The sequence below is a fragment of the Copidosoma floridanum genome, unplaced genomic scaffold (assembly GCF_036245765.1).
Source record: "Copidosoma floridanum isolate Cflo_tuat_1 unplaced genomic scaffold, Cflo_Japanese_pri ptg000032l, whole genome shotgun sequence".
Taxonomy (NCBI): Eukaryota; Metazoa; Arthropoda; class Insecta; order Hymenoptera; family Encyrtidae; genus Copidosoma; species Copidosoma floridanum.
Window position 1 is genome coordinate 7,646,163 of NW_028321909.1, and position 22,137 is coordinate 7,668,299.

At 33.3% G+C, this 22,137-nt stretch overlaps 3 protein-coding genes across 9 annotated transcripts; 2 read left to right on the top strand and 1 right to left on the bottom strand.

The window, feature by feature from the left end:
* Positions 1-3,544: 3,544 nt before the first annotated feature.
* Positions 3,545-10,224, top strand: LOC106642072 (mitoferrin-1). 5 transcript variants are annotated; one of them, XM_089597366.1, is made up of 6 exons: positions 3,545-3,567; positions 4,689-4,865; positions 7,327-7,600; positions 7,670-7,894; positions 8,006-8,216; positions 8,560-10,224. In XM_089597366.1, the coding sequence occupies exons 2-6, from the start codon at positions 4,749-4,751 to the stop codon at positions 8,756-8,758; spliced, it is 1,026 nt and encodes a 341-aa protein (XP_089453492.1). In that variant the 5' UTR covers positions 3,545-3,567; positions 4,689-4,748; the 3' UTR covers positions 8,759-10,224. The 5 variants fall into 5 exon arrangements, with proteins under 5 accessions (XP_089453492.1, XP_089453490.1, XP_089453491.1 ...); XM_089597364.1 differs by lacking the exon at positions 3,545-3,567 and adding an exon at positions 3,591-3,683; XM_089597365.1 differs by lacking the exon at positions 3,545-3,567 and adding an exon at positions 3,591-3,671.
* Positions 10,225-11,576: 1,352 nt separating this feature from the next.
* LOC106642085 (zinc finger HIT domain-containing protein 2) lies at positions 11,577-13,305 on the bottom strand. Its single transcript, XM_014356723.2, has 5 exons — positions 13,111-13,305; positions 12,641-12,929; positions 12,296-12,562; positions 12,026-12,229; positions 11,577-11,942 (listed from the first exon to the last, which is right to left on the bottom strand). The coding sequence occupies exons 1-5, from the start codon at positions 13,152-13,154 to the stop codon at positions 11,592-11,594; spliced, it is 1,155 nt and encodes a 384-aa protein (XP_014212209.2). The 5' UTR covers positions 13,155-13,305; the 3' UTR covers positions 11,577-11,591.
* Positions 13,306-17,189: 3,884 nt separating this feature from the next.
* Positions 17,190-21,109, top strand: LOC106642035 (uncharacterized). 3 transcript variants are annotated; one of them, XM_089597280.1, is made up of 5 exons: positions 17,190-17,226; positions 18,898-19,163; positions 19,632-20,286; positions 20,365-20,637; positions 20,710-21,109. In XM_089597280.1, exons 2-5 carry the CDS (start codon positions 18,934-18,936, stop codon positions 20,926-20,928), a joined length of 1,377 nt encoding a protein of 458 aa, XP_089453406.1. In that variant the 5' UTR covers positions 17,190-17,226; positions 18,898-18,933; the 3' UTR covers positions 20,929-21,109. The 3 variants fall into 3 exon arrangements, with proteins under 3 accessions (XP_089453406.1, XP_089453405.1, XP_089453404.1); XM_089597279.1 differs by lacking the exon at positions 17,190-17,226 and adding an exon at positions 18,722-18,769; XM_089597278.1 differs by lacking the exon at positions 17,190-17,226 and having other exon boundaries at positions 18,786-19,163.
* The last annotated feature ends 1,028 nt before the right edge of the window (positions 21,110-22,137 follow it).

Here is a 22,137-nt window from a genome sequence, read left to right on the forward strand (position 1 = left end):
ACCTCTGAAATTAAGGAACCAAGATATGGTTCCTGCTCCTACTGCCCACCTAAGTGTGACAAAATGTCCGATCGCGTACGAGGTAACTACCGCGTCCCTGACACCTCCAATCGCAGTATGCTGATTCGCTACTTGCTAAGTGACAAAATTCCAGCTAACAATACCGATTTCCATTCTGTAGAAAGTATGGCAAAATCGTTTCATAACCGAGCCGAATGTTCTACAATACAAACACAATTACCCTTTACAAAAATGAAGGAATCGAACAAGGAAATCTCGAAGCCTTTGGTCCGTTGCTACGGAAAATCATTTAGTCAAACCACAGTTAATAGTTCAGCACTACAGCTACCCACTACGAAAATCAGGGAATCAAATGAAATTTTAACGTCGTGGCCTCACAAGCATCTCCACAAACAATCCCTTGACAACTTAAAAAACTTTCACATTCACCATGCGACCAACAGCAAGACTAGTCAAGCCCAAGTTTGTAGTTCATCGGCAGTACAGGTACCCACCACAAAAATCGAAGAACCAAACGAAAAAATTTCGTGGCCTAACGAGCGACGCTACAATAACAGAACGCTTGACAATTTAAAAGACTTCCATGTGCACCAAACAAACAACTTTAGAATCAAGCAAGATAAAGCTTGTACTTATTCAGTAATAAAGCCACATGTACATACCACAAAAATCGAGGAATCAAACGAAGACGTCTCATGGCCTTTCGTTGTTTGCTGCGGCAATACCTTCAATAATTTAAACGACTACAACATTCATCGAATGATCAACTGCAACACTAGCCGAGCCCGAGTTTGTACACAGGTACCCACCACAAAAACTGAGGAACGAGACAAAAAAATCTTGTGGCCTTGCAAACGCCGATGCGGCAAATCTTTCGATCAATTGGATGATTACCACGTGCATAATGCGAGCAACTGCCAGACTAGCCGAGCCCAAGTTTGTAGTTCATCGGCAACACAGGTACCCACTACAAAAACCGATGAAGAAAACAAAAAAATCTTGTGGCCTTGCAAACGCAACTGTGGCAAAATGTTCGATAACTTGAACGACTACCGCGTACATCAAACTAGCCACTGCAAGACTAGCAGAGCCCAAGTTTGTAGTTCATCGACACCCCATGTACCCACCACAAAAACCGAGGAACCAGACGAAAAAATCTCGTGGCCTTGCAAACGCAACTGTGGCAAATCATTCGATCATTTGGATGATTACCATGTGCATCATGCGAGCAACTGTCAGATTAGCCGAGCCCAAGTTTGTAGTTCATCAGCAACACAGGTACCCACCACGAAAACCGAGGATTCAAACAAAAAATTATGGGTATGCGACCGCCGATGTGGCAAAACGTTCGATCGTTTGGATGATTACTACGTGCATAATGTGAGTATGTGCAAGACCAGTAGAGCTGAAACTTTCTACTCCTGTTCGTTATGCCCGCGTTCGTTCAGTAGACCTGATTTGTTGAGATGCCATGTACGAAGCCACAAAAAAAATAGTGGTAGGTAAATGAGCTACTCACGGTATGTTGTATGTACAGCGTTTGAAACCTTATACAACTTCCGAACAATTGTACTTTAATACACTTTGTTTAATACAAATAAAATATTATTATAGTGATATTCGTATAAGAATTTCGGGTAATAGGTACTTACTGATTTACATTTAAGTTTCGGTAATTCATGAAAACGGTCTTTTCAAATTTTAGAAAATTTTCTGTATTTGTTTATAGTTGAGCAAAATGTAGCAAACCTTTTTGTCTACCTGAACAGTAGTTCTTGCTGTATTTTTACATTCTAGAATGTCACTTTTAACAGTTTTCATTTATTTTGAACCTATTACTAGAGATTTTTAAGATTATAATGAAAAAATTTTATTGGGATTTGAACTCTGCTGAAGCGCCAACTGCCAATGTAAATTTACATAAGTTGATGAAGTTTGAAAGCTGAGAGAGAAGGATTTTTAATGTTTTAATGGTTTTTCAAATTTATCGCTACCCATGCCATCCTTAAGAGGAACATTCGAAGCTTACAGAGTAAGCTCTTGAGTTCAAATCCCAGCCAATAACACTGAAATTTAAATCTGGCTTTACTTGCCTTTTGCAATTATAGGTATGAAAATATATATTCAGGAACTCGTAAAGTTAAAGAAATATGTCATTATAGTCAATTAAATTTTATAGATGAGTTGTGTGATGTTATTTTTATCTTATGTTATATGCTGGTACATTAAAATATTGTGGGAATTGAAACAAAATTTTATTTATGATTTATTTACTATCCAATTATGAACATTCTGTGAAACCTAATTTTAAGAATCCATCAGGAATTGGTCACACAAGAGAGTCTGTACCTTCACAACATACCTACATACATAAGGTATGTATACTCAGCTATATGTCTCTATAATTTATATTAGATATTATTGTAGATACGACCATTACAGACTCTAGATCTGACCTAGCCTCAAGCCGTAGACATATGAGAAATATTTAATATACGCTGCTAATTATTGTGCACGGCGCTGATGCGCGGAATAAAAAAGACACAGCATTTAGCTAACCCCCCCCCTGCGGGAAATTTAAAAATATAGAAAAGTAGATAAAAATTTAACAACAAATAGTCGAATGAGGGTATTTAAAAATAATAATAGAGTAAAAATAACATAATTATAATAAAATATTGAAGTGTCACTCGGGATATCGTGTGCGAGAGAGATAGATTCCCCCCCTATCTCCCCCAGTCCCCCTCGATATATGCGTAAGAATATAAGGTGTGGCGTTCCGAGGTCTCATTTTCGTGCCGTTCTGCGCCTTCCATCATGACGCCATATTTGAGGGAGATGTGACCACTACAGCGCCGAAGAGCCCGTATAATGAAACGAAGTGGCCAAAGTTGAAACTTAAATCTATCTACCTCGAAGTGAGACATATATATAGATGTAGACACACGTATGAATATACATGTACGTCAATTGATTAATTTATTACCTATTTAGTCAGTTTTTCTGTGTGAATATTCACGAATTGTACGTTTGGTCACTGAAACAACTGGAATGAAAATATTGAAATAAAAAATAAAAATTGTTTCACGAGTTTCTTGATGTTATTATGATTTATATTTTAAAAGCTTTTGAAATTCGCAGAGAGACATGGCGGCGCGATGGAAGCGTTCCTGATTGGTCAATCAGAATGGATGCGCAACGCCACACCTTACTTCTTACATCATGATAGTACCCATATCAATATCATGCGTATAGACCAAGAGCTGAAGCTGAAGGGTGGTCAAAATTTTAACCAGCCGCCACTCTCACCAAAATTGAGGAACCTTATGATTCGTGGAGATCCGAAATATTTTGGTCATATTTCATAGTGGTAAAGAGTATCTTATACCTCTATGATTACTCCTCGTCACTACTCACTAGCCCACAACCCACAAGCCCACTACCCAGAGCAGTCTATCTTCTTTATGTCTATGGTCTGTACACAGCATGGTACCATATACCATATACCATAAGGTTATCTGCATTGACTGCATCTGCTGCACTTAGGTACTAAACATATTAGACGTTTTAGAAAAACACCGGGTGCCCAACGGCAATTATGTACACCATAAAAATACTGCCAGTAGTGCTTTTATATATTACCCACTGACGTAACGTATTCGGTATTTTTTTTATAAGTTAAGTGTACATTAATTATTAACACAAAACAAAAAAAACATCAACAGTATAAAAGAGAAAGTGCGCTTCGAAACTTCTGCTTTTGCTGTACTTATCGTGTAAATGTTTGTTCGTTTCGACTCTTGACGTTTTCACTTAATTTTGATAAGACCTGCACGGTGTGACTTGCGGGAAAACAAATGCATGTGTTTTTGAGCAGCAAAGAACCAACTTTTTTTTCAAATTAGATAAATAAATATATATTCTTTAAAGTTTGAATTAAAATTTTTTTTGCACCGACAGTTTTTCTTCTACTACTAGGCTACTGCTGCTTTCTATTGATCGTATTGTAGTGTATTTGCATTATTTATATGTATAATCAAGTAAAGAAAGGTGCACTTTTAATCATGCACATCTTTAAAAGTGCACAAGTGTAATAATAAAAATATGAAAGAAGTAAGTAAATGGAAAGGTCAAATAGCAGCACGTTTCGTAAAAAAATTTTCTGCTGGTTGTTTTGCTACTATAGAAGGTGATGTATTTTATGGTCACATGTTCCTCTTCTCCTCATGTGTGCGTGGTGTGTATGTGCCACTAGTACCTACCTATATTCAGTTCTGCATGCAATCTGCAGTTGAACATTTCAAAGCTCGTAATTGCAGTAGTGCCGTGCCGTACATCAGCTTGCCGAGGCGTGTGCTAGTGCATGCAGAGATTATAAGGAAGAAGAACTGCCGGCTACTCACTTTTTTTTTTTCTTTTTTTTTCTATACACTGTTTTCATCAAAATACTCTCAGTGGTACGTAGATGGTATATCATACACACAATGCATAAATGCACACGTTATCACAGTACTTACTACTTATTTGCTGCAGAGTTTGTAGTTGGTGCTATTTTTTCTTTTCCTCTCTCTCTCTCTCGCTGGTTTTTAAACATACATATTTATCCAGAGAGACACATTGGTTGTGGGTGAAGATTTCGTTTTTTTAACGTGGACTACTATTTGCAGGTGTATCAAGGTGTCTAGATAAGAGAGAGTACATATTGAAGGTCTCGCTGGTGATCAACAATGAATGCAGATGACTATGAAACCCTGCCGACCCAGTCAGTGGGTGTACACATGATGGCAGGTGCCTGTGCTGGAGTCATGGAGCACTGTATCATGTACTCTGTTGACAGTGTCAAGGTATTTTCAGTTCCTGAGTTGTAGCTGTTTTTCTTTAATTTTTATCTCTAACTTTCCAAAACAGTATGTAGTCCATAGTTTAAAAATAAGAATGTTATCTAACAGTTTGACTACAGCTAAAAATGTTTATTTAACCAAAATGTGAGTGAAGATTTTTGTAATGTTGGCATGTATGCAATCTGATGAAAAGTATTAGCAACAATTTTATACTTTCATCACTGTTATTCAACTGTTATGCAGGATTGCATTAAATTCGTGAATCATAAAATTTGAGACTAAATGCAGCCACAAACATTACGTGTTCGACGTTGCGCATTATTTTGCAAGTGGGCTCCTGTAGATGAACCAGTTTTAAGAGATAAAATAATACAAGTTTATCACGACTATACTTACAAAAGATTGCATATCCTTGGCTTTTAAAGAGAATTAAATTTTCCTTGTTGCCTTCTCAGAATTCGCAAAACTTGAAAATCAATTTACTTTCCTTTTTTTATGGATCACAAAAAGGAGCACAGATTTCTCAGGCTATTTTTTCTTATTCCTTGTTCAAAGCGATTGTTATTATCATGTTTAAGTTTATTTTATTTGAAAACCATTCGTCGCTTCGTTTGAAAAATTTGAGGTTAGACTTGCGAAACTCACATCTGTGACTCTTGCCAACATGAAATTGGGTCAAAAAAACTTTATTTTCATTAAGTTACTAAGTATATATTCTCTACTTTTAAAATAACTTTTATCAAATTTTATTGCTATTGCTGTTTTCGACTGAGTTTTAAATTCATAATGTTACCTATGACTGAGCATTATGCAAACGCGATTGTTGAACAAAAACGCAAAGTAACATCTTCCACTTTCTACTTTCTAAGTCATGAATGATTTAACGACATAAAAAAGTAAACACCTAACTGTGGCACTAATTTCAAAGCAGTAACTAAATAAAATAGTTTCTTGTACATTTTTAGGGGTGAATGAACCTAAAACATTTGTTATTTGGTCAATTAGATTTATTAACAAACAGTTAACATTTTTAGACACTATGCTTTGAAAAATCTGCTATGACTTTTGTATTGTCAATTTTTATCACAAAAAGCGCGTTATCAAACAGCATATGTTGTTAGCCCAAAGCTATTATGTAATGCCTCAATCTTGATGCAGCAGATTCTATTTTTGCATGTACAACTCCTAAACCTTGCTAATATCAAATGAAGACATTGGGTCATTAATTTTACACACATACTGTCAATTTCAGGAACAAACGTATTTCACGAGTAAAATAGGATTAAGTAGAAATGAAGCATGTATTCAAATTTTTTTTTTTTTCACTGCAATAGTCTCAATTTCAATTATTTATCTCCATATAATTATATGACTTTTCATTAATGTTTTTATTGCAGCTATTTTATCAGTTTATAGATACCTTATCTCTTTAAAAGCAAAAAATATTTATTTTATATCTCTTTCTAATTATTTTCGCTTTGCCTACTTATCATTATTTACCGTAAATGCACAAGTGTTGAAACAATGACGTATTTCCTACACAAGTGACTCACACATGAGATGTATTAATGTTGCAACGAAATTTTTTTTTTTTACCATCACATTTCCTGCAATATACTGTTTTTTGAAAATACTTGTAATTTGTGTATTTTTTTAACTTCCATATTTCAATCATCTTAAAATAAGAGAAATTTAAACTAAGTAGACTCAATGAAGCTTTTGACACCATGAAACACATACAAATAAAAGTTTCAGCATAATCCTGCTTACATAACTCCTTGTTATCAGGCTCATTATGATGCCAAATAGAGACAAACTATATTGTTTAAGAAGTACAGTGCTAAGTATTAATGTTTTCAAACTTTTTTTTCTTATATTTTACCTCTGAGTAAAGTGTGACTGCTTTTTTTTATTGCAATGCAATTTAAAAGTCGTATCAAAATTAAAACTCTTTATATATTTTAAGAGGCCTTTAAATAAAATAATAATATTAGTTTTGATGAGGAGCTATTAAGGAAAATTATAAAACAGAATTTTGCGCTAGTCGTTATCAGTTTATGCAAGTCACAGTATCTCTCGCGTTTCAACCGCAAGCCCAGGTGATTCGTAAGAAAAAAAAAAAAAAAAAAAAAAAAAAAAAGAACACGCTAAAACGTCATTGTGCAGTGTATAAAAACTCTATGAAATTCCCGTAAGGTTTAATGTTTGCAATGCACTATAGAATCAATACTTTACTTATAAGTACATACTTTGTTGACAATACAAATCAAGTATTCACTAGTCATGTATCGACAAATTATGTAACGCCGTAAATGTATCATGTTGAAACGTACTCGTCACTCGCAGAACATTACAATGAAAACTATTATGAATGAAAAAATAAAAACAATTACGTATTAATTGTTCTTTGATCGAAATATTTAAGTACTCATTAAAAGTCACGCATCTTTCGTTCTTCTTTCAGACGAGAATGCAAATTCTGACACCAGGACCAGGCGGAGGTGGCGGTATAATTGCCGAGATCGGCAACATGATGCGCCAGGAGGGCATACTGAGGCCCTTTCGCGGTATAAGCGCCATGGTCGTCGGAGCCGGTCCAGCTCACGCCCTGTACTTTTCTTGCTACGAATTTATCAAGGAAAAAATGATGAGCAAGAAAACGAGCAACCACCTGACGTACGCTTATGCTGGCGTTGTGTCTACGGTCCTGCACGACGGTGTCATGAATCCAGCTGAAGGTCAGTGTCGTGTTTGTTGAAACGTATACATTATTCGGTAAATACAATTTCTTGTCTTTGCGTTTTTAGTGATCAAACAGCGCATGCAGATACCTAATACACCGTACAGAACCGTGTTTGGTTGTATTAGACACGTCTATGGTACGGAGGGCATAGCGGCCTTTTATCGGAGTTACCGAACGACACTGTTAATGAACATACCTTTCCAGAGCATTCACTTTGTCACTTACGAATTCGTGCAGTCGATAACGAATCCACAACACGTCTACAATCCCACGGCACACATGGTTTCAGGTATGTTTTTTTTTTTGTTTTTTTTTTGTTTTTTTGTTTTTTTTTTTTTTTTTTTTTCATGCTTTGTACAGCAAACTCTCGCAACATAAGGTGTACATGTTTTTTGATTAGGTGCGATGGCGGGAGCAGTGGCGGCGACAATCTCGATGCCCCTCGATGTTTGCAAAACGCTGCTTAATACTCAGACGGCCGAAGTGCGCGCTTCAGGTATAAACGACGCGATAAGATTGGTGTATAGGTATTACGGGTTACCTGGCTTCTACCGGGGTCTCAGTGCTCGGATCGTTTATCAAATGCCTGCAACAGCCATTTGTTGGTCAACGTGAGTCTTATGTTTGTCATACTTTAATTTTTTTAAACTGGGTACACTATAATTTGTATTTTTTTTTGTAATGCATGAGTTTTTTTTAATCTAATTATGATTGACATTGAGCTTTTAAGCTTGAATCTTGAAAAAAAAATTTAACATGTACAATGGAGTAATATAAAATTGATTCCACATCAATTCACATGAGTTTTAGTTAAAAGAATGTACTAATAAAATGAAAGAAGTTATCGAAAAATGAAAGATTATTACTTGAAAGAAGGTGTTACGGTTGAAAATAAAGGTTTTAAGGTGACAAATATTTAAAAAACGAATATTTTCATTCTGACTCCTTTTTAAGGTATGAATTCTTCAAATACGCGCTAAGGGCAGTGGACAGCGGTGACGATGCACCTTGTCCGGTCTCTCCGCAACAACAAATACAGAGGAATCCAAGCAACACTACAGTCGCCAGTAACACCAATACGAGTACAGCTAGCTTTCAGGGAGCAGGTCTCCTATTGAACAAGCCATCGACGCCCGTTTTACTGAGGAATTAAAAATAAATAACGAATGACGACGACTATGACGACGACGACAACGACGATGACGTGTATGTACATACGATAATCACCTCTCTAGTGTTGTTGCTATATTCGATTCGATATATTTTCCAAGACATTGTCTTACACAAGTGGACATTACATAGAGATGAAAGGGAGGTTTATGTACTTCGTGAAAACAGTAAGAGGGTTCCAAAAAAAAAAAAAAAAAACAATGATAATAAAAACGTATAAACTCCCAGAGTAAAGCTTTGATTAATTTTTATTGCTCAAGGAGATTTTTTCGTGGTAAGACTTTTCGATATTAAATGCTAGCCAGCGTGAAGTTCATTATTTTCCTACACGTAAAATAAAAAAAATTCTCTTGGTTCCGAAAACCCGAACCACACGGATTATTTGTATCTAAAATGTAAAGTGATATTATGAGAATAAAATTATGATCCTCGTAAAATGAGAACTGTCATGATTAACGTTGATTAACTTGAGTCAATAAACGGGTATCGGTATGAAATCGGTTATTTTTTATTTTGTTACACGGATGGCAAACAGTTCATTATCATTGATAAATCGTTCTATGTAAATTTATTTGTAAAAATCCGTAAAATTCAGTTAAGAGTCGAGCTAATAAACCGTAGCGTTGTTTTTTGATATTGAGCAGCAATATCAGAAGAAAAAAAGTGTGATGATAATTATTATTAAAAATTGTATTCGGTACATAAATTGCTTTACTTTGAAGCGCAAAGACTTGTTATAGAATCATCGTTTAGTAACGATGTATTTAAGCAGAAAAAAGCTACTATTGTACAGTTACAAAGACGGTAACAATAATTAGAAAACTAGATCACGACACTACTGCAATAAATGTTATACGCGAATGTTTGTAAGGAAAAAAAATTCACTGCATTAGCGGCAAAGTCAAGGATTTCTGGTTCGACTAGTACGTAAGATTTTCAGATACTAATTTGAAAAATCAATTATGAAAGTCTGTTTGTATTATTATTATTATTATTATTATACACTCTATGAAATTCCTTAAAAAAATTTCACAGTATTTTTCAGTATATATTTATATTGGATTGTAAAAAAGAAAAATGAAAACACCAGCTAGAATCTGATAACATCCAAAGTCAATATCAGCTATCAAATGCTCCTTACAAATTATTTTATTAGTTTCTTAAAAATATTTTTAAACTGATTTTATTTACTTATCTTTAAAATCACTTATTTAATGTGGGCCTCCCTCGAGTCTAACTATTATTAATTTATGTGTTTTATGATCATAAATATTGTTTTACAGTAAGACTTTCATAAAAATCTATTGTATGAATAAAATTTATCATTTTATAAATTACAGTATACGCAATTGCAGTTGAATATCACATTAAAAATGAAAATATATATTATATACATGTAACGAAACACGTAAAGACTTTATTGAATTAATTTACGAAGATTTGCAATAAGTATCACAGTCTTGCCTCGATTTTGCAACGTTAAATAATTAACATGTTTCCTTAGCTTTCCACTGCTCAAAGAAATGTGAAAACTGCTCTTGTTCAAACAAAAATGTAAAGCACGATATTAATGAGCAAATTGAATAAGTTGAGCTCATGCAGAATGAAAATTTTAAGAAGTAACTTAAAAAAGGTTTAAGATTGACAGTAGGACGCACATACCTGAATGTCATTTTAAAGTTGATTATAAAAAAAAGACACGTTCACATTTTTGTTATTTAAAAAAAAAAAAAAAAAAAATTGTTGATACAATATACGTTAATACACTTAAGGAGTACATATTTTTAATTCCTTCTGATTATGGGTGAGTTTGATTATTTTAAAAAATTTGCACGACATCTATTCGATTAAAACATTTAAACACGTGTTGTAAATACAATTAAAAATATTTTTATTTACAAGGTCTTTATTTATGGTAATTAATCTGCTTTAATTTATTTTTTGCATGTTTTTTTTTTAAATAATCAAACTGGGATGCCGCACTTTAATATTGATATTATTACTGACACTTCTTTTAATGCATAACACACATACTAAGATCTACATATTTCTGTATTCCACAGTATTGTTCCCTATGGCTGTGATTATTGAGTCAAACAGACCTATGATGTTGACTTCAAGAAGTAGTAATATCATTTTCAAACTCTTTCACGCCATATTCAACACATTACTATGACTTCAATCTTCATTTTATCATTTTTAATGATAGCTGGCCATTGTCACTTTATTTGATAATTCATTTGTAATACACGTAATTATGTGTGATAATGGATATTATTGTCATCTCAATTATTTTCTGTTATTTTCGCTATAAAAGTGTTTATCTAAAAAACTGGATGCTTCAGTAATTAGGAAAATATATGTAATTATTTATCAATTTACCACTTATGAATAAATTGTCATGCAAGTGTTATACCGATGAATTCTAAAAAAATGAAATAAAAGATGAAGCTGATTACAGCTAGAATGTACACGCGTGTGTATATATACTGCTCCTAGTGAATTATCAATATCTTATTACCATTTGTAACGAAAGTCACAATGAACAGAAAGGAAAAAAGTAGCCGAAAAGTGAGATGATGTAATAATAATGTAAATAAAATAATCTTACAAAATATTAAAAACAACCGTACATGCATTCCGATAAATTGAATTTACTGTCTTGTTTGATATTTATTGTTAATGACTCGCATTTGAATTTAAAAACATAAATGATTGAAAGGTAAATAATTTATTTCAAAACATTTTTCTTTGTATTTATACATAAAATACATTTCATAAAAAAAATATATATATCACTTTAATCACACTCGTATTTACACTTGTACATCGTTAGTCTCCTCTTCAAAGCAATACGTTTTGCTCAGGGATTTCAACCAAGCAATAAAAAATTCAATTTTTTTTATGTACAACGATAAATTTTTTTTTGATATTTTTGTCATTCCCAAATCAATACTCGATTGAAATTTACTTTTGAAATCTCCGCTTGTTGATTTCGATTTCCGCGTTGATAGTTCCTTTTTAGCTTTTCGCATTAACCCATGAAGGTCAGACAGGGCAGCAATAATGTAAAATAATTTGTTTTCTTCTTCTGGTCCACGTAAAATTGAGTCACCAGCGTTTTGCGTTTGCAAGATCATATCTTGATCAGCTGCTAAAGCTTCACACTAAAAAAAAAAGGAAAATACTTAAAGAGTAATGTTATAATCTTAGTTTAAAACAAGAACATGATTCAAAAGTAATTTGTTACATTAGTTATTTCAAGGAGAGCATTCTCAATAGCAGATTGACAATCCTTAAATATCCTGTTTATTCGTAGAGCTTCGCAAATTCGTAAAAATATGAAAATTGCATCCAATGATGTTAACTGATGTTCTCCATTTAGGTGTAGTGTAGTGTAAGCATAGGCATACACTGTATTGATAATACTGTACTTTATATAAGGTGATGCCTTCTGTAGGACCATTAAATTTTATTAATTAAAAAATCCTTACAATAAAAATTTACAAGTTACACTTACAATGACTGTCTTTAGTGCTTCAATATCCAAGATTTTAGGACAGTTATTAATATAAGTTTGATCTTTGCTATTCTCATCCAAATCTTTGACCAACTTTTTCTCTGATCGATAAGACCACCATGGCTCCCAAGTAGGCAGCAACTTGGAAGCTTCTCCACTCTTAAGTAGAGCTTCAAACTCTTGCTTTTCATTCAAAGTAAGTGCAGACCACAGTTCATCTGCATCATCTAAGTTGATGTTTTCCAAACGTTTTTCTAAAGGCTTTTCCTAAAGAAAAAAAAACGAAATATACAATGTGTAAAAACACAAACAAACCTGTAATGCAATAAATAACAAAAACCTCACGGCTTCATCATCAGAGTCAAGTTCTTCCACTTGGCCATCGTCCCCATTTTCTACCAAAATTTCTCGCAGAACATCATTTTCTCTATCCTCGTTGTATATCCTTTGTAGAATGTCTAAAGTTTTTTGTTTCACTTGCGAATCAGAATGCTCAACACGGAGTTCATCTTCCACACATTGTTTGTAAAAAGATTCCGAACATTCTAGGTGTGCTTGAGATTTATAACAATCAAGCGAACAATAGCCGATGAAACACTTGGGACAAACGTAGCGCCGTTCGTTCTCTTTGCATCTGTTGTTACAAAAACAAAAATGTGTGTCAATGACTTGACATTGAAGTGACCAGCTGGTGGTGTTGTACAGATTGTTTTAATCGAACTTATTTTTAGGTTATGAGTTACATCTTACAAAAATGACCTTGTCATGAATAATTATTTGAGTTTTTTTATCAAAAAATGCTACTTTAGACTTACATGTTGCATAACTGAAGGTCACCATTCAAACTAGAAGTTGCCATTTTCTTTTCGTTTGTTGTGTTTCAACTTTCAACACACAAAAACGTGTGTGTATGTCACTTTTGGTCCGCGTCATATTCTATTTCTGGTTCTCGTTCTATTCGCATCGGTTCGGAGCGCTCTGATCAGCAACCCGAGAGCAGCGAGCAGCAAAGCAGCATTAGCAGCAACTCATATTAAAATAAAAGTAAGGTAAATCTATTTATAGTTTTGGCTATATATATATATATATATACATGATGAGGATGATTCAGCACCGTAACTACCGTAAGTGACTCAAACACAATCAAAATGCCTTTATACTTAGGTACCTAAATGGGTCTTGAAAAAAAAATGTTTAAAAAATTGTTACACACATGGTGTACACTTATTTGTATCTTCCCGCCACGTATTCGAAGTGGTAAGCAACTAGTAGCGCCGCCCTGAGGGTTCGATTTGGAACTATATGTTTCCCCAAAGTATGCGTTCAAACCGTCACGGTAGTACTGATGAGTTTTTATTTTTAATCATATTTCAGTGGACTTCAAACACAAACATACTAATTTTACTTCTTTGAACGATTGTGCCTCGATAGTACAGTAAAAAATGTGGTTGGCGTTGGCCATATTTTCACCTTCCACGTATTTGCGTAAACCTTCACCCACATAATCCATTAAATCGGTTAAGGAAATAGAAAAACTCATTTTCTACGTCCCCACAAAACATTAGGGTGACAATAAGACATCTATACGACATCATTGAACCGTCAGCTGATATCTACCGAAGTTATCAAAACTACATCGGCAAGATGTCAAATTGACGCCTAATTATTATCGATAAGACATCGTATTGTTATCAGTTGTCAGCAAACAAACATCAGCTAATGACAACTAATTGATAACATTTAGACGTCTGCTGTTGTCATACTAAATGTTTTTGATCTCTTATGGATGTCTTTAGAGCAAGAATTAAGGATGTCTTTTAGATATCTGTGGTGCTAAATTCAATGATATCTTACAGATATCTGCTGTGTAAATTAAATGATATCTTGAGGGTATCGTTTAAATAGTATTAAATAATAGAAGTAGCATTTACGCAACTCAAAGAACCACAGATACCTTTAAATTGAATAAATTTATAATTCATTTGAATAATGGCCTTTAAATTATAAATTAATCAATCAATTCATTAAATTCAAAGGTATCTGTAGTTCTTTGAATTGCACGATGCCTTCATTATAATAGATATTTTTAAAAGTGTATTTTTTATAATTGTTTTTTTACGATTACAAAATACTTTTTACTTATGTCATACTTAAGAATCACTGGTTTGAGCACAATTAGAAAATTAATTACAACATAGGCTGTTGATTGACTCCTCTTTTTTTCCGCCTGTCAGATGTTCTACTCTATAAATTTTAAAAAATACATAAGTTTTCAGAATCAAAATACATACTTATGATTATCGATGAAAAATGGAGATCCTTTACAGCAAGAGTTCCATGAAAACCGTACCAAGTTAGTTGACGACACAGTTTATGTTATAATGGTGGGCATAATCTTATTTATATAGTATTAGATAAACTTATTCCTCCCAGGCTTAAAATTTTGTTTTCCTAAAGAAAAATATTCAATGTTTTTTAGTTATAAATGCTTAAACTAGAACTAGGTAATTTTTAAACAAACCAAATACTTGCAAATTGAGATGACAAATTTTGATTTAATAGAAGGTCTCTATCAAAATTTACTAATTCCACTTTTGAGTTGAAAGAAGAAGAGCAGAGAGCACAAAAATTAATAAAAGATTAAGTATAGATTATTGAAACAAATGACACAACCTTTTGATGATGCCTCTGACGAAGAGAGCTGGAAAAAAAGCGAACGGGATCCGATGTGGCCTGCTTGACAGCTGATGCAAGAAAGAAGGAGGTTATAATCCACGTAAAATATATAAGAACCGTGCACCTCCTATATATATATATATACCGCAACCAATCGCACCGGCGGCACCGGCTTTATCATAATGATGTCTGAATAAGATAAAAATATTGATATCATTTTTATTTATCGTAAGTTATCGTAATGTTATCATTTTCTACATTAAATATGGTAACTCCAAAATTGTTTTTTCGATAACATTTTGACAACACTTAAAAAAGATATCGGTCAAAAAATATAACTCTAAGTTGTCTTTAAAAGTTATCACATAGACGTCTTTTATGAGACAACTATAAGGCATCTTTTCTTTCGATAACGTGGACATAACTTTAAAAATAATTTTTTCGATAACATTTTGACAACGCTTCAAAATGATACCAGTAAAAAAGATAACACTAAGTTGCCTTCTAAAGTTATCGTGTAGACGTCTGTTAAAAGACAACTACAAGACATCATTTTTCGATAACTGTTCTCTAGATAACTAATTGATATCTTTTAGATAACTATAGATGTTATCATCGAAACAGACAGTGTCGGTTGTCACCTCAATGTTTTGTGGGTCGTTGCGACCGCGACGATTTGAACGCATACTTTGGGGAAACTTATAGTTCCAAATCGAACCCTCAGGGCAGCGCTACTAGTCGCTTAACAATTCGAATACGCCGCCGTATATACGGAATGCCGAACGCACCTTTCGAATGTCAGACAGAGAAGTATATATATATACAATGTTTTTGAACGTCATGACATGTTTGTACTTGTACACATTGTACTTTGTAAGAAGAGTTAGAAGAGTAGAGTGCTCTATATATATTCTATATAAGCCCAGTCTCGACATCTAAGTACATAAAAACGCATAAGCACGCACAGTCGCACAAGACCATTATGAGTGCGCTCAAAAACACGAGTGCACGAAAGCGCGCACACAACAAGTTGCGAAGCAGACAGTTTCTATTTTATCTACTTGAGATTTTTAGATAAAAGAAAAATTGTATATTTGCCGCAAATACCACAAACAATGCTAACTTTTTATCTTCTATCTATAAAATTAGTTGCGGCTGGTTTGTAATTATCAAAGTGACTTTGCTGCAAATAGCAATAGTTATTTGGATCAGCGCCATCTAGCGGTCTTTATTTTTTGGCCAAAAGTGGCTCCTAAAATTCTCAATCAGAGCATTCAGGATAAGAGCCATTTAGTCAATTATAAACCAGCCGCAACTCATGATGAAGCTATAGAATAAAAAAATAGAGATACGTGTGTTTTTGGCGGCAAGCTAACAATCTATTTTTTACCAAAAAATTGACCTCCTATGTGTTTGTACTTTTAAAGATAAATTTTCAAGCATAAGATGAATTGTTAGCTTGCCGCCAAAAACACACGTATCGTTATTTTTTTTATTTTATAGCTTCATCATAAGTTGCGGCTGGTTTATAATTGACTTAATGGCTCTAATCCTGAATGCTTTGATTGAGAATTTTAGGAGCCACTTTTGGCCAAAAAATTAAGACCGCTAGATGGCGCTGATCCAAAATGATTATTGCTACTTACAGTAAAGTCACTTTATTAGTTATAAACCAGCCGCAAATAATCTTTTAAATAGACGATAAATAGTTGACATTTTTTATGCTACTTGCGGCAAGTTTCTACATCAATATTCTACATGTCTTATATGGCTCATAAAATCGACAATATTTACAAAATTACAATACTCTTGACCTTTTACCATTATAACTCATGTAAGCACAAATTAATCAGTCCATTAAAGAGACAACCGAAGAAAAAAGCCCTGAAAAAGAAGCACAGTCACACGAAAAGTCTCATATAAGAATGGAGCATTGGATCTCACTTGATCAGAGAAGGTTTGGTTCTTTGTTTATTTATATTACTTAAAACTTACTTCTCTGTAATAAATGTATTTTTCAATTAGTGAGATCCGATGCTCCATTCCTAGGAGACTCTTCGTGTGGCTGCTTCTTTTTAAGACCTTTTTTCTTCAGTTGTCTCTTTTCGACTGATTAATTTACGTGTATATTTGATCGTTATTCAAGATTTCTGTAACACAAATTTTGTTATGTACATATTACATAAGTTAACTGATTATTGGAAATCTAAAGTTGAAGGGCTGTTCTTTCATTAGTTAATGGTAAAAGGTCTAAGGTATTGTAATTTTATAAATATTGTCGATTTTATGAACCATATAAGATAAGTAGAATAATGATAGTTTTGGAGGTCGATTTTAAGGTATAAGATAAATTGTAAAGTAATTTAAATTAAGTGAGATCCAATGCTCCATTTTTAGGAGACTCTTCCTGTGTAACTGAACTTCTTTTTTAAACTTTTTTTCTTTAGTTGTCTCTTTTGGACTTATTACTTTACGTATCTATTTAATCATTGTTCAAGATTTCTGTAACACAAATCTTGGTATGTACATATTATATAAGTTAGCTGTTTATTTAAACTAGAAAGTTAAAGGGCTGTGCTTCCGCGAATTAATGATAAAAGGTCTAAAGTATTTTAATTTTGTAAATATGGTAGATTTTATGAGCCATATAAGATAAGTGGAATATTTATACTTTTCAGGGTCCATTTACAGGTAAAAGACATATTGTAAACTTTACTGCAGCCTCTGATTTTATCATTCTGGTAAAGAGAGCACGGTGTAAGATGTACGTGAAGTTATGTGTAGTAATTAAAGTAATTACTACTAAGTGATGCTATTTGGTCGATTTTATTAAACCATATAAAAATCTACATTTTTGGAGGTCGACTTTTGGGTAAAAAATAGATTGTAAACTTGCCGCAAACAGCACGAACCACGTCAACTTTTTATTATGTATCTACAAGATTAGTTGCGGCTGGTTTGTAATTATCAAAGTGACTTTGCTGTAAATAGCAATAGTTGTTTGGATCAGCGCCATCTAGCGGTCTTTATTTTTTGGCCAAAAGTGGCTCCTAAAATTCTCAATCAGAGCATTCAGGATTAGAGCCATTTAGTCAATTATAAACCAGCCGCAACTTATGATGAAGCTATGAAATTAAAAAATAAGAATACATGTGTTTTTGGCGGCAAGTTAATAATCAATTTTCTATCAAAAAATCGACCTCCTATGTGTTTATACTTTTGAAGATAAATTTTCAAGCATAAGATAAATTGTTAGCTTGCCGCCAAAAACACACGTATCGTTATTTTTTCATTCTATAGCTTCATCATGAGTTGCGGCTGGTTTATAATTGACTAAATGGCTCTAATCCTGAATGCTCTGATTGAGAATTTTAGGAGCCACTTTTGGCCAAAAAATAAAGACCGCTAGATGGCGCTGATCCAAATAACTATTGCTATTTACAGCAAAGTCACTTTAATAATTACAAACCAGCCGCAACTAATTTTACAGATAGATAATAAAAAGTTGAGGTGGTTTGTGCTGTTTGCGGCAAGTTTACAATCCATTTTTTACTCAAAAGTCGACCTCTAAAAATAGAGACATTCATATGGTTTAGTAAAAATTGACCATATGGCATTATTTAGTAGTAATTTCTTTAATTACTACACATAACTTCACGTACATCTTACACCGTGCTCTCTTTACCAGAATGATAAAATCAGAGGCTGTAAAGTTACGTATTAAGATTTCATCGCTGTTGACTGTCGTCTGCTATTTTAACTGGCCAGATTACGGAACAGAGCGCCAGTTAATTCAAGGTAGTTGACTTATCGACCTGATGGTAGCGTAGAGCGCAACCTTAAATTACTTGCTGGTGACGATTGCGGAAAACACCCTATACGTGTTCTACTTACCGAAAATTTAAAAGTTTTACAAGTTTTTGCAGTCTTCTTTACACACGTACATCATAAGTATTTAAACAATGGATGAAACCGGAAAGTCCTTGGAATGTCCATTCACCTGGGGCTTGGACGAAAAACTAGTGTCGGAATGGAAGGGTCGAGAGATGTTTGTCAATTCTCAAAACCAGCCGGTTAAAGCGGTCATCTATCCGGTAACCCTTGTTTTTGAGTACGTTCTGAAAAACGACTTGGCGAGCGCTTACGAAAAGATGCACGAAGCTGTCGAACACTTGAAGACTATTGATCAAGAGTGAGTTTCTTGTTTTGTCTGATAATAAACTCTTTTATTTTCAAATGACTGATTATACATATACATGTATGAGTCAATGAATGTTTGAAAAATAAAAAGTTGTTTTTAATTGTATCAAATAAATTATGGTACTTCTCTTTAACAACGAATAACATTCCAGTCAAATTTAGAATTTATAAGTTAATTGAACTACGAAAATAAACTGTATGCTACAAAAATTTTACACAAGTTTTTCTACAAACCCATCGATGAGCTGAAAGTCGTACTTATAGTAAATTTCAGTCATTCAGAGTTTGTTGAAAGATGTTATTACAAATAATGGTTGACAACCACTTCAAGATTAAACAGCAATTCTGTTTCTGTTATTTTAAAACAAAAACATAATTTTAGCTAAAATTTATAAATTTGACCTTTAATTAGTGGCCCTTAAAAATTCTATTAGTTAATTATAAACTTTGTAATTTACAGACTGTTGGGTAAAAATAAGATCTCGGCATTGGTTTTGGTACACATTGTCAGGGCAACCAAGTACTACTACTTCAAAGCAAGAGGAAACCCAAGTGAAGCTCAAAAAGCTTTGATTAGTGTACCTGAACTTGAATTGACTCAGCTGCGGGAGAAAATTAATGTGGGCACTCTCAATGGCTGCAAGGGTCTGTCTTGGTCAGTCTTCTACAATGCCGCACCGGACGAATTTGCTGTGTCTTACTTTAGACGTGCCATACTCAATAGTCCGGATTGTCCACTGTGGCATTTTTTGCTGGCTAGAAAGCTGCGAGCGGTACGCAAAGATGAGCTTTCTTTTCGACCAACTGTGGAGGAAACAAAGAATTTCTTAAAAGCATATGAGTTGTCCGAGAAAAGTCAGTACATCGGTGCGTTTGTTGCTCAGATGTATTGCGAAAAAAGAAACTTGAACAAAGCCAAGGAACTGTGCTTGGAGATATTCAAGAGCAATCCAAATAATGTCGGCATTAAATTAAGACTTTCTTTGACTTTCATTAAAATTGGAGATTTTGAACATGCCAAGGAGTGTTTGGATTTTGTTCAAAACGAATGTTCGAACAATACTATGTATCTTCATTACAAAGCTATATATTTTGAGAAACAAAATAACTACAAGGTCATTTATCTTATATCATATCCAATCTTCATATATTCTCATATTCTTGTATATTTACTTTATGGTCAATTTTTTTAGATGGCTACTTTATACTATCAGAAATCAGCTGAAACTGGTAATTACAAAGCAGAAATCAAATATGGAATATGTAGGGCAAAGATTCAAAAATCATTTGATCTTGTAAAACATTTAGCAAGTGTTATGGATAAGTATGGTCATGAAGCTCATACCCAACAGTTATTTCATCTGCACATTGCAATGCAGTATTATTCCAACAAAAAAGACTTGAAGAATGCTGTGATTTTTTTTAAAAAAGCCATTGAAATTGACCCAAGTAACGCTATATTAAAAGTAATGGCAACAATACTAAATGTCTATTATGCCGTTTTAATACAACTTTTTAAAATTCTTGATTTCTTTCAGAGTTTCGTTAATTTTACTATTGATCACAAAACTTACAACATTTTTGATTTTGTTAAAAATCAACTGATTAATGATTGTACTAAGACTTACCAAACAACAGTTCCAGAGGAGATTAAGGACGAATATGAAGTTTTAAAAAACATGATCGTACCTGTCAATGATGACAACAAAAATTTGACAAGGTCACTCATGAATATAAAGTTGCAAACAGTTCGGTAAACTGAGAACTATTTTTAGCACTAACTGATAAAGTTTTTCGGTAAAGAAAGTGTATTTTTTTAAATATTTATTTTACTACATACTCAAGATATCAAAATTAGATTTAAAGTCGATAGTTACACTGTTTAAAATTTTTCATGTGACACATCAATATTTTTGTAACACTTATAAAATGAGTTTAAAATGCAAGTATTAAATTTACATGCAAGAGACGTTTGAGATGTTTTTGTTTATTAAAAATATTGTTTACTTCAAATTTGTAATTTTCACTTAAACAAAGATTTCCAAGTTAAATTATTTTATTTATTGCAACATCGTTAGTGGATAACGTAACAATTGTGTATTGGGATATCAAAATTTATGGTCGAGCATTAATGAAGGTGCCCGATTATATTCTAAAACACATTTTTTTAATAAGCTCCCACTCATGAAAATAGAGTTTCAGTTAGCCCTAAAAAACTCAGAAGTTGATAACAGCTGATCACTATACCAAAATATTTTTAGGCCCCATTGCAATACAGCACTTATGAAAGATGGTTCCCCTCAACCAGTGTGAAAACAATGGAATTCACTATAAATTTTGAAAAACAATTTCACCTCTTAAAAAAGGTTTTTTTTTATTGTTAGATAAAAATCTTGTTTCAACAAAATGAAGTATGAAAAAAAAAAAAAAAAAAATTGTTTTTCATAACATTCTGTTTTTACACAAAAAAATGCCGAAGTACGTGCACAATTTAGAAAAAAAAAAAAAACCTTTCAACCTATTAAATATTCCTTGCACGAATTTATTATTTATTCTAGCATATACTTAATAATTTTAAAAATTTCAATATTTTTTAAACGCATGAGTTTTTTTTCGACAGTAAAAATTAACGATGTGAAATGGTCAATGAAGTACATCGAACAAATAAATTTATTTAGTCCATTCCCATGGAAAGGTATGTAAAATAATACTTAAATATATTCCAACTTCCAACTAAAAAGGTGGATCCGTGCCATCCGTGGATAGCTTAATTATTATTACTATACTACTACTTGACGCGGGGGGGGGGTGACAGCGATGGTACGTATATATATGTGTTAATGTGTGTTGTGTAAACAGTGTAAAGCTACTGCGAGAGAGAGACATCAAACTAACAGAAGGTAGTAGGAGAGAGATATAGCCGTCCGTAGGTCCTGAAACTCCTGAAGAGCGTTTCGTTGGCCTCG